We start from the raw sequence: 13,227 nt of genomic DNA on the forward strand, positions 1-13,227 counted from the left end.
GCTTACATTGCTGTGGATAGACATGTACACCGATAATATTTCAATACTATTTAGTTCTGCGAGTACTAATTTAAATTGTGATTTTTGTTTTTCACAGCTTCATTGCTATTTTGGCTCATAAACCAGATCTAACTCTTAACAATTGGTGCAGAGTGCAATGATTTCAAAACATTTATTTCAACTAAACAAATCCAAGACTTGTAATTCACATTTTCAAAGCATATTTATGAAATTTATAATAAAAGGAATGTGAAGTTTTATTTCCAAAAATGCAAAAAAGAATACACCACCTTAAAAACACTGGCAAGGTTGGAATGTACACTTGCATATTTATTTTTTTTAATTTTTTTTGTGGTTCATGCCTTTCGTTAAACTTTGAACAAATCTTCTTGTTTACATGTATATCACAAAAAATTATTTCTGATGCAAGCAGAATAGCGTTGGCCTATTATTAATGCAGAATCACAATGTAATTAAAAATCAGAAATAAGAGTATACAGCATGGTCATGACCAAAAGCAGAGGTATCTTTGCTGGCTTGCAAGGTAGATAAAGCATAAGCATCATTTCAAAGCAAGTGTCCAAGTTTTAATTATTTGGATCAGATGCTTCCTTCTACCCAAAACTGTATTACAACTCTGCTACATGCTGGAAAAACAATACCTATGACAAATGAGTCCATTTTTTTTTCCTTTGTAAATAATAAGCAATTAAAGCATATGTTACCACTTACGTAATTAACCTTTTCAAGTTTACTATAACAGTTATATACTTTAATTGGTATAGGCATTTTAAAAAGGTCATCCTTTCCCACATCAACTTAAATTAAATGTCAAATCATTTTTGATATCAGGAAACTATTCTTCTATAGCCTTCTTTGCTTGTATAAGGTATGTTCCTGTTGACCTCCTTCAGGCCCTTGTGTTTATTTCTTCAGTGCATTAGCTATAAGACATAGTGCTGTCAGTCATTTCCCCACATCATGGAAGTATAAATTGGCACATATACACAGCAGGACAATTGAAAATAAAATATAGTAAATTAGATTTCGGAATTTAGGCTCCAGATCTCCTTGACGATACCAAACAATCTGTAAAGAATGGGAGAAAAAAAAGATACTGAAAAAGTTGCCAGGGAATTTCACTGACAGAAGGGTTTGGGTTTACACTGGGTTTCTACAAGTACACACTTAACATTAAAGCTAAAGTGAGGCTGCAAGTGAAACGTGCAAGGATACATTTCTACTTGAAAGAATGACGCAACACCTATGATTCAAGTCAACAAAACTGACCATCTAGATATTAAGGATGAGTGTGATGGATTAGTATGCTGATCTTAAAACATCTTCCTATAAAGTTATCTTCTGAACGCTAAACTTTATATCTGTAGCCAGTTACACATTAAACAAAGTACTCAGTTCAGGAAAGAGAACAACTTAAATTTAAAAATAAAACACAGTTAAGTAAAACACCTAACAGACAAGAAAATGTGGGTATATCAATTATGTAGTATACAACATAAAAATAGATAAATACAAATAGTTTATTCCACCATCTCAGAACACTGATGTTAAGCTCCTATGTACACTTCAGTCAACCACAGAGACTGGGAGTTTGACTAAAATCAGACTTTGAAAATTTGATATATAAATATTTCTATATATATATATATATATATATATCGTATATATATATATTTATATATATATATATAGTATATAGCAAAGTATGCGTCTATGATATAAATGCTATTTGTTTGTATTTGTTTTGTATATTGTTTGTGATTGTGCAGTACGAAATATTATGCATAATCTATATAGATATTATGTATATATATATTATATATATATATATATATATATAGTATATATATACGATATATATATATTATATATATTGGGATATACATATATACCATATATAAAACTATGGGGATTAATTTAAAAATAATCTTAACTGGAAATGCAGGCCCAAGTACTGGACTAAGAAGTGCAAACTAATTAGACCTTTTTATTGTTAAACTGAACTTTAAAACCCTTTGACAATGCTTTCAATTTTTAGTTAGAAAGCATTTTAGTAACTGGCAACTCTGTTAGCTTTTGATGTTAAGCAGAAAACATTATAGAAAAGGTTATAAGAATAAGCAATTAGTGGTTAAGCTTCAAGTATTAATATCCCAGGATAATATTTTTTTTCCCAGGAATTAAGCAAATTATTAGTTCAGTTAAGGGTCTAGTAAAGTAATTAAGAGCTCAGTTGGAATGAAAAGGACTAGGGTTGGGAAGCCCTGATGTATATCATGATAGGTAGAATCTAATGCCACTTAGTTAAGTGACAATACACCAACAGTTATACGATTATTAAAATAGTGGACATTACAAATATGTTAAGTTAAGTAATTAAAATACAAGATGTGTTTTATCCATATCCCCATATACTTACAAGTATAACAACTGAGATGCAACTCATAATGATACAAACAGCGAAGAATGCATTCACAGGTTTCGGAGGTAAGTTAGGGAAGACAAAAGCACTAATAATTGTTACCTGTATAAAATAAATAATAACAGGGGAAAAGATAAGAATATTATGACATCACAAAAAGAGTGAGATAGTCTTATATATAATGAGATAGTCTTGGCAACAGAATAAAGCGTTAGGGATCAGGAGAAAACTTTGAAACAGATGTCTGGAATGCATGTGGAAAAAATGCTGCAGGACAGACAATAAATGAAATCTCAAAATTTCATTAATATAAAATAGAAAAGCATAAGTTAGATTAATGCTAAACAAAGTTATACTGCAGCATAGCTCTGACACCCTAAGTATCGATTCATTATAAGTACTGATTTTGGCCCGATGTCGTAATCAAATGCCAACGAGAATACAAATTGTGGTATCCCAAAACCTTGTTTGGACACCCTCTATTAATTTCTATGTTATTTTGCAAAATCACCAACTATATGGATCAATCCTGTGTGTAAAAAGCATTTAAAAAAAAAAAAGACTAAGCATCAAATATTTCAATAATAAATGTTCCAGAAATATTTTTAAATTGATGGCTTATGTTTATATATATATATTATATATTATATATATATTATATATATAAGTATTATTAGTGTGTGTATGTATTAATGTACTATAGTGACATATAATAGTCCACAGCAAAACAACACACACACATACATACACTCGATATATTGCAGGTGTCGGGTTCCAATATAAATCTGCTATATAGGGTGAGACCCATAGAAAAACAAACAGGCTAACAAATACTGTACAATCACTCCCTCGTTTTATCGGGGGCATCAGGGTCCAGTACAAATCCTCTATGCAACCCACTTTTTCTCATTTTTCGTACAAAAAGCAACACACTGTTTTAATTTGTACTGTGGAGGGTAATTGCTTCTCATCAACTTAAGTCTCCAATTAATTTCATGAGTATTCCTCTCCTTTCTCAAATGCACAAACCCGCTGCATTTAAAGAATCTATTCCCAACATAGGAGGCTTGTTGATAGTGGGCTGATGTCACTGCCTTGTGACTTTTGCTAGTGCATTGCAGCTGCCACACGTGAACACCTCACTGGCTAAAATAAAAACCGCTCCAGCAAGTAGATATTTAATTTGCTTTGTGTTATTGTGCAAAGCATGCGTATATGATATTAATGCTTTGTTTTTATTTGTTTTGTATATTTTTGTTTGTGATGTGCAGTACGAAATAAAACGAACAGTAATTCTAAGTGCCTCTGTATATTGCAGCTAAGGAATGCGCAGTTAGACTGTAAAAATGGGAAGCCGACTCCAGGCCCATGATATATCTGATGATATATCTGAATCTGCAGTATAGCGAGGGGCGATATATATATATATATATATATATAGCCATATATATATATATATATATATATATATATATATATATATATAATATTATATCGCAAAATTTTTTACACATGTGTTTTCAAAAATGTTACAAAAAGTTTTTAAAATCTTTTAAAAGAAGTCGACAAAATTTTTTTTTGGTGGCTGTTAAATATATATAACATTATATATATATATATGATATATCTATATATATATATATATGTACACACACCCACACAGTTATATATATATTATATATTAATATATAGCTATTCTATATACTCTCAGTTTGCTAACTATATAACAAAAAAATACATTATATGGTGTGTGAAACCACACACAATACTTACTAGAACTAACAAAGAAGTGAGGCCACCAACAACTAAGTTGATTATTCGATCCTGGAACAGAAATAATTAAATCAGATTTCCAACAGGTGTTTTTCTAACATAACAGAAGTCCATGTTTGAATTCATTTTGTAAAAACCCTTTACCTCATTCAATTCAAGAGACACAACCCACGCCTCAGATGTGCCGTGTCCCTCAATTACAACCCAAGTCTTCTTGTGTTTATTGGCCTTACAAAATGCATGCAATTATAACTTCTACTGTTACTACAATTTGCCAACAGATATCAGGCTTGTCTGCTTTAGTTTAACTACAAGTGTTTTTAGTTTTGTGCACTGAGAATAAAAGGGTGGTATTTCATTTTGACATGGTTTTTGAATTCTGCATCTAGAATAACGCACACAAGACCTGTTCCACTCCTAATCAGATAAGCTAAACTAATAAGTGAAACATACCCTAGCAGAGGTTTCTCCAAATAAAGGTCTATTGTCCAATCCACTGGTTCCATAAGTTCTGGTTGTAAAATCCTCCATTGCAGGCCTATTGCTGTGCAAGCCCTGTATAAGAGGCTCTCACAACAAACACAATCCCATGTGTGGATGCCTACAGCACATATTTGATGTGAACTTTCGTTCAAGTAAACAGCATTTCTCTGCAAGAAAGCTTAAAACTTCTGTCGGAACCTTGAAGCTCTTATCTTCCGCACATTTTTCTTGCAGACAGATGTTTTCTGTGGACAAATAAACATTGCGTTAAACTTTGAATCTGAAAAGTGGAATAATACATAATTTACATATGCTCCAAGGTATATTTAAGGCATTTAACAAGAAACTATTCTTACAAGATTAAAGATAAAAGCAGTAACCATTCCAGGTACAGTGTGTCACATGAGGTGTGGGAGATACTGTATGATAATAATGTGAGAATATCCATTAAGTCTACGGTAATACGGGATACCATCGCTATAAAACACCCTACACACACTGTCAACATCCCGGTCTGTAAGCATGGGATGCCACTTCTGCAGTGAACTATATTGATCGTTTGAAAGAAGCAGTAACGCAGGCATATATCACATGTTGGATGTTGGTTTAAGATTTGGTGCACTTTGAAACGATTCATATGAGACTGATTTTGAATAAAAGTTCAGCTTCAATTCAGGGATTTGTGCCTTTTCTTTCTTTGTACTGTGTTTTAATTCTTCAACGAATAGGATAAAGCAAAGGCAGAACACTCCATACATGAGAAGAACAGGTATATGTAATTCTACTTTTGTTCACAATCTCATCTCATTAACTTACTCCAACAGTGTATCATTCACTCTGATTGTCCTTTTGCTGTAATGAACCCCTCAACATAACGAACTAAAGGCTTGGACCCCACAGTTCATTATAGCTAGGGTGTACTGTATTAAATGGAAACGTGTTGCTTTTTTGATCTGTTAAATTAAACAGGGCATCCATCTCACTGCAAGTTAAAAATGGCCACATATTATATGACTCAGCAAGGAAACAATTAGCCACTTAACAGCTACTTTTTCAGAATGACCTAGAACCATGTGAGCAAGTGAACTGCAGCACAGAAAACAATACAGTACCAGGTCCCTCCGTTCACATTGGTTAAAAGAAAATACTAAGACTACAGTGGAAGAAAGATCAATACACTTCAGCAATGTTGTAAACTGAATTGTCAATAATACAGAAAAAAACTCCTTCTATACTGTAAAGACCTATTTGTAAAGTATGCGCCACTTAAACTTTTAATTAAATGATTGTAGTCACAGACACCAGGGCTGGGTTGCACCAGCTATGCGTAAGTTTGTCCGTAAATTAACATCTAAAGCCTTCACTGTGTGCTTAGTAGTTACTAGTTAATTGATAACTAAATTCTATCCTATTTTCAGTTGCACCACGCATACTTAAGGCAGAACTTAGCTAGTTTGTTACTAAGAGCAGAGACTCCAAGTCGATTACGTGCCCCCTTTACAGTAACCAATCAGCACTTAGGATGATAGAGCAAATGCTGCTGATCAAAACAACTCTAACGTAATAAACTTGAACGTACAACTGACTAGTCACAGTGCCTGGCTTTCAACTGTTATTAGCACTAATGGCGACCGATTAAAGGTACCGACAATACACATTTGATTTAGTTGGGAATGTTTTATATTAAAGATTCATTTATTACAATTATTAAATTTAAATCAGTGCATTTTGAGTCAGGATACAGGTGTTATGTAGAATTCAGTGCCCCAATGGAAATCAGTTTCCCCTCCTTGTTGTCCGAATATAATCAAGTGGTCTGGCGATTCGTCTTCTGCACTTTCGCCAAGGCTTGTTTTGGCCGAATTCTGAAGTGAACACCTTTTTCTAAGGTTAAGGTTAGGTTAAGGGTGACAGTTAGTCTATATTCACCCGATTAAGCGATGAGGCTAACCTTTTCTTAATTCTTATGTAGATTATTTTAGTTTTTCTGTAAATATTAAAAACAGCACAATTGTGTAAATGTGTAATATTTTAATGCAAGATGGTTTGTGTAGATTACAGTCATGTATAATAAATGGGGCTGCTATACATATATTATATAGGGCTTCTGATTTTCGGTTTTAACCGATAAAACCCGATAAAAAACAACTGAAATTGGCGGATAGCCAATAAACACCGGAAAAACTGTGGAAATGGTTAATCAATTCACAATGACTTTACCCTTTTCCTATTGAAATACACCTACTACTACAAAAATAACAATAAATACATTTCCCAGTGCTGTTGGGCAATGTCCCGCTTTCCTGACTTGCATCTATCATTGATTCGTTCTGAATACTGTAAACCCGCCCCAACTACTGAGTGACAGCACATTCCTATATTTCCATTGGAGACTCCGCTTGTGAGACTTAAAACGAGATTACAATCAGGATTAAGGCTCGTTAGCAGGATTTAAAGCTGTATTACAGTTAAAATACAGGTGATTTAAAATACACTTGGGGTGAAATGTGCAAAAATACCTCCACCCAAAAGCCTCAGCAGAATGTGCCCGTGACCATAGGGACTTCATTGTGGAAGACAGCAAAGGAAAGAAGGTACAATTTAAGTGTGCAAGTACTGTCGAGTTACTATTATACATATTTTGTGAGAAAAAAAATGCTCAAGCATTTTGAAAAGTAATGGAAAACACTAATTTTATACAGTGTATCAAAAAAGCCCCCCCCAAAAAACGATTTACATAAAACTAGAAAATAGCTAAAAAATAAGCACAGAAAAATACAATTAATAAAAAACAAAAAAAACAGAAGCCATATATATATATATATATATATATATATATATATATATATATATATATATATATATATATATATATATGAGAGAGAGAGAGAGAGAGGAGAGAGATTGTAGTGTTGCTGGGTTCCAGGATGAATGGAGTCTGACAAGGTGGGTGTTTTAAAGTCTTGAGCCCATATTTATTTGAACAATAAAATACATACATGCAAAGGAAGAGTATTGGGAACAAATACACATTAAGTGGTTATTTGCTATTTCTTTGTTTTCATTCTCTTTTCTCTCACTCTCCTCACTTTAACTATCTATCCTGTCACTCCTACCATTCATGCCAAGGATGGTGGTCAGGGGTAATGCCTACAGTCCGTATCCATAGCAGTGCAGTCTAACACGTCTGAATAGACGTCTACAGATATATTCTGCATTATGTATTGGTATAGAACTTCTGACAAACATACCAGAGATATTAGTCAGTGTTACATACATAACCAACCTGTCTCTAGGCAAATGTGTAAAACCAAATGTGTAAAACTAAAGTTAGTAAAGACTTACGCTATAACTAAGCTAAGTAAGAACTTACGCATAGCTGGGGCAACCCAGCCCTGGGCGTTATTTACATCCATCAATAAGAAAGTAGAAACAATGTGGTAAAATCCACTTCTAGATTTGGGCCCTGAGTGCACATCATTAGAAGTATTGTTAGTCCCACATTTACTTCCTGGCATTTTTACAAACGCGAGTTATTTGAGTGCTTTCACATTTGCAGTACATTTTCCCGGTTATATGTTATAGATTTCATTAAGAGATCAATAATACAAAGTTGTCTGTTTCTGAAATGTCTTCTCGTAGAAAGAACTCACTTACTGCATGTATGTGCAAATGAAAAAGCTCAAATATAGCCATGCATGCTACCTGCTTCTCTTATTATGAAATCCCAGATACAGCTCATGTCAGAAGCAGTACACATTCCCTATGTAAAAAAAAATAAAAAATTCTAACCAGGGAAGTGGCTACTGGGTATTACCAAAAATAAATAGAGAAAAAAAAAGTGTTTCATTTAAATTGCCCTATTTATATTTATACACCCCCACAACATCACATGTTTATACCCACTTCCTCTCAGGAGATCGTCAAAAACACCTGCATTGTACGATGATGTTAATTACACAATCGGCCCTACTCTAGAAAATGAACAGAATCTGCCTTTCGCTGCACTCCTGTGGTTTAAACCATACATGATGAAAAACTGTCCAAATGTTATTTCAGCGATGACTTGAAGTTGTTAAAAAGGAATATACAGCCTATATTTTATTACGGTTTACAGCATTTAAAGCGTATCTGAATACAAAAAAAGGCTTTGTATACTTAGGCTACTGTTAAACAAACATAAACAGCCCAGTTACCAACTTATGTACTATAATTTTTAAGCAAAGAAAGCATCTATTTACTCATAAACTTTGCTTTTAAAGACAGTTAATGTGTTAACAAGGACCTAAATATTTACCTTTGGATTACGTTGTCTTAACTACAACAAGAGGATAAGTGGTAACACCAGCGTTTGCTGTCCTGGCGAGATACTTAATGCTAATCCGGCTACTTAGTAAATTTCTATTCACAGTAAGTAAAACAAGCAAAGGTATTAGCTCAATAGTTTAAAATGTTCTATTATTTCTTACCTTATTATATACCCAGACAAGCCTTATCTCTGAGGTCTGTCGTTAAATTACGTGTAGGACTACCACACGACTGTGCATTAATAATATTACTGCAAATGACCTTCTCTTCCAAGTTCTTCGGGTACTGGCCGCTTTACGTTCCAAACCCCCGATTCCTGCACAGTGTAAAATAAATACACATAACATCATTGTAGACCTTTACAAATAGATTTTATTCACCGCTGCCATGTGTATACAAAGGTAGTTATCTTTGTTCTAACAGTGTTTGTCATCAACGAATACAAGTAACAAAACTTTTTTTTTTTTTTTCTACGTGGAGAAAGAAAATGTGTTTCGTAGTGCGACTTACTCACTCAGTCACCGAGTCCAACCAATCTGCCACATATTGAGAGGGGATTAATTTACAGTATTATTATTTTGAGTTGATAACATTTCCAATACTAATGCTAACAAAACATCAAATATACATGCCATGTACAGAATTTGTAGTAAATCACGAAATATTATTTTGTTTTTTAAAGCAACTATTGTTCAGATTATGATAGTGCCTACTAATGTTTGCAAATTATACAACATTGCCTTCGAAACCCACGATTTAAAATTTACTTTAATGGAAGAATAGTACCAAAGACATAATACACACATTTAAAATGACTACATTTTGGCACATCAGTGGTTTCATTTTCACCATCCCTACCACTATGTAAACAATGTGACAGTAGCCACAAACGTAAATTCTAAACCCATAGGGCTATTCGCAAATTGACAATATAATATAGAGATAACACACAATATAAAAATATATTCGACATACAACAAAAGTCAACCTACCAGAAAACAAAAGCAAATTATGTTTTTTATCCACTGCTGCTGCAAATCTCACAACTCTGCAGTAAATGAGGTCAGTTGCGAGATTAAAGGGAAGTGCGTTTAAAGAACACTCCGGTGTTCGTAAGGTTTTATTTTTGTCGACATAAAACACGTAAAGAAAATGAATAGTCGTCATACTTTTTTTTTTTTTAGCTAGGATTTGTACCATTTAGCGACGTCAAACAATTCAGTGTACGAAAGATTAAGGCCATTTTGCCGAAACGTTGCTGTGTTTAAATAATAAATAATGGAATTTGATCTTAGATCTATGATGTTGCACCTCTATTTGCATCAATCTTGAACAATGTTGCGATATTTGGGAGACTGATGCCGGAGGTAGCATCCAGAAATGGAAATACCGATAATTACTGTATATAAAATAGTCAGCGTGAATCTATAAAACTAACATTGTATGTTGTAGTTTTTTTGTTTTGTTTTGTTTTGTTTTTTGTTGTTTTTGTTGGATTTTCTGAAATCTAACCAAATATTTTAAGAAACTCTTTAGAATTATGCAGTAAGAACAACTTTATTTTGCCGCGTTTGACAGCTAATTCATAAATAGTCATATTGAATATCCCTTATATAGAACAGTATTGTATTTAGTTGAGGGGAAATGCAGTTATGGTTTAAATAAGGCATAAATATCCTTATATCCTTTTTTTGCTAGCAGTAGGATCTATTTTGTAGTTTGATCTGCTCTACTCTTCTAACAACCATTCCTTCATGTTTTCACAGTTTATTGCAATATTCATTACAATTCATAAAGCATGTTCATGTATCAAAAACTTAAGTTTCATTTTCATACATTCTTTTGATTTCTAGAAGATTTTCACTGTTCCCTTTCTTTTCAATTGTTGCAAAACTTTTATCATCAGGCTCAAATGAGAACAGCTATCTTTCCCCAGCAAGTATCCATTGCACAAAGATCTATCACTTTGAGATTATGTGTTACATGTATTGGCAGATCTCACCAGCAGGGGTCTGCAATATCTGTAACAGAAGTGTTGAAGAACCCTTTAAAAGTTTACCATAGTAAAAGCAAGAATCAGTGAAAGCACATAAGAACTGTAAAGTGCAGGAAGGTGAAGCATATTAAAAAATAAAAACCATGGCAAACTAAGGTAAATGCATAGTATAACCACGGAAAAACTGCTAAGTTATTGTCTAAATGTACTGTGGCAAATGCTATTATAAAGGGAGGTGTAGTAAGGGGGATATACAATGTTAGGTCACTGAAAATGCCCCGTTAGGTTATTACATTGAGCTGTTGTAGTTGTTAACAAAGTTATCAACAGGATGCACCTGTGCAGCATATGCCTACAAGATACTTATGCTTGAGATTACCTTTTCACACCAGTGGCTACATATACCCTAAATTATACAGTGACCACATAATTTGAATACATAATTAGGTTAGGACAGCCTTATTTCATGCTTGTATGAAAAAAGTACACACTGTACATATCTGCTGGGCTAAGTTGTGGGTCTTTAATTAGCCTTCAATTGCCAATAAAACCAAAACACAATTTACAGAGGATACAAATAAGTTAAATAAACTTAGCACGCCATGACCTTGTAATGAAAAGTATTCTCTTAACCTAAAGTACAATGTATGGGGGAAAAAGTATTTGAAATCACAATTGACAATTTAGAGAATAAATACTGCATCTGCTAAGGAAAATGGCTTAATTTGAAACACTGTGATTCACCCAGCCACCCTGTCATAAATAAATACAGACCCTAATATATATCACAGCCCTTAGTATTCAGACTCCTGACCAATTCTCTCATATTACCAAATTACAAATGGTACATTGAAATTTCGTTCTTTTTGATATTTTATTTTCAAACACTGAAACTCAGAATCAATTATTGTAAGGTGACATTGGTTTTATGTTGGGAAATATAAAAAAAAACTGAAATATCTTGCTTGTATAAGTATTCAACCCCTGTGCTGTGGAAGCTCACAGTTTACACCGATGAAAGAAATTACCTTACCATTGGCCTCCACCTGTGAACCATTAAAGTTGCTGTCACATTTTCTGGATAACAACCCCACTGCTTAAGGATCATTGGTAAGGCTGTGAATCTGAAGGAAAATGAAGACCAAAGAGCATTCTACAGAAGTTAGAGATAAAGTAATGCAAATGCATAGATTAGGGAAAGGGTACAAAATAATATCCAAGTGTTTGGATATCCCAGTGAGCACAGTTGGATCAATAATCAGGAAGTGGAAGCTGCATCACACCACCCAGGCACTGCCAAGAAAAGGCCGTCCCTCAAAACTCAGCACTCCATCAAGGAGGAGACTTGTGAGAGAAGCCACAGAGGCCAACAATCACTTTGAAGGAGCTACAGAGTTCAGTGGCTGGGAGTGGAGTAATGGTGCACCAGTCAACCATATCAAGAGCTCTGCATAACACTGGATTGTATTGGAGGGTGGCAAGAAAGAAGCCATTACTCAAAAAGTACCATCTGAAAGCGGGTCTAGTTTGCCAGAAAACATAAAAGTGACCCAGCTGTGATGTGCGAAAAGGATTTGTGGTCAGATGAGACCAAGATAGAGCTTTTTGGCCAAAACTCAAAGCGCTATGTGTGGCGCAAACCTAACACTGCCCACGCTATGGTGGCAGCATCATGCTGTGGGGATGCTTCTCATCAGCAAGGACTGGGCATCTTGTTACAATTGAAGGAAGAATGGATGGAGCAAAATACAGGAAAATACTGCAAGAGAATCTGCTTCAGTCCGCTAAAAAACTGAAGCTTGGGAGGAAATTCACCTTTCAGCAGGACAATGATCCCAAGCACAAGGCCAAAGCAACATTGGAGTGGCTCAAGAACAAAAAGGTGTCCTACAGTGACCCAGTCAAAGTCCTGATCTCAATCCCATTGAGAATCTGTGGCACTGTTTGAAAATTGCGGTCCACAAAAGTCATCCAACCAACCTGAACAACCTGGAGCAAATCTGCCAAGAAGAATGGGCCAAAATCACTCCGACACTGTGTGCAAAGCTGGTACATACTTACCCCAAAAGACTTAAAGCTGTTATTGCAGCGAAAGGTGGCTCTACCAAATATTAATGTGTGGGGGTTGAATACTTATGCAAGCAAGATATTTCAGTTTTTTTATTTTTCTTAAAAATATTTCCCAACATAATACCAATGTCACCTTACAATAATTGATTTTGAG

General features: G+C 34.2%; 1 protein-coding gene across 1 annotated transcript; it reads right to left on the bottom strand.

Annotated features, from left to right (window-relative positions):
• Nucleotides 1-158: 158 nt before the first annotated feature.
• On the bottom strand, nt 159-10,829 carry LOC121319916 (transmembrane protein 243). Its single transcript, XM_041257874.1, has 6 exons — nt 10,000-10,829; nt 9,169-9,323; nt 4,670-4,944; nt 4,217-4,267; nt 2,441-2,545; nt 159-1,089 (listed from the first exon to the last, which is right to left on the bottom strand). Exons 3-6 carry the CDS (start codon nt 4,745-4,747, stop codon nt 967-969), a joined length of 357 nt encoding a protein of 118 aa, XP_041113808.1. The 5' UTR covers nt 4,748-4,944; nt 9,169-9,323; nt 10,000-10,829; the 3' UTR covers nt 159-966.
• Between the last annotated feature and the right edge of the window lie 2,398 nt (nt 10,830-13,227).

The sequence above is a fragment of the Polyodon spathula genome, chromosome 8, assembly GCF_017654505.1.
Source record: "Polyodon spathula isolate WHYD16114869_AA chromosome 8, ASM1765450v1, whole genome shotgun sequence".
Classification (NCBI taxonomy): Eukaryota; Metazoa; Chordata; class Actinopteri; order Acipenseriformes; family Polyodontidae; genus Polyodon; species Polyodon spathula.

Bases quoted from the DNA above. Each gene is read 5' to 3' on its own strand.
- LOC121319916 (XM_041257874.1), bottom strand. From the start codon at position 4,747: ATGGAGGATTTTACAACCAGAACTTATGGAACCAGTGGATTGGACAAT. The intron at 4,268-4,669 runs GTATGTTTCACT...TTTCTGTTCCAG, and splicing joins TTGGAGAAACCTCTGCTAGG to GATCGAATAATCAACTTAGT. The intron at 1,090-2,440 runs GTAAGTATATGG...CATTCTTTACAG, and splicing joins GCATCTCAGTTGTTATACTT to ATTGTTTGGTATCGTCAAGG.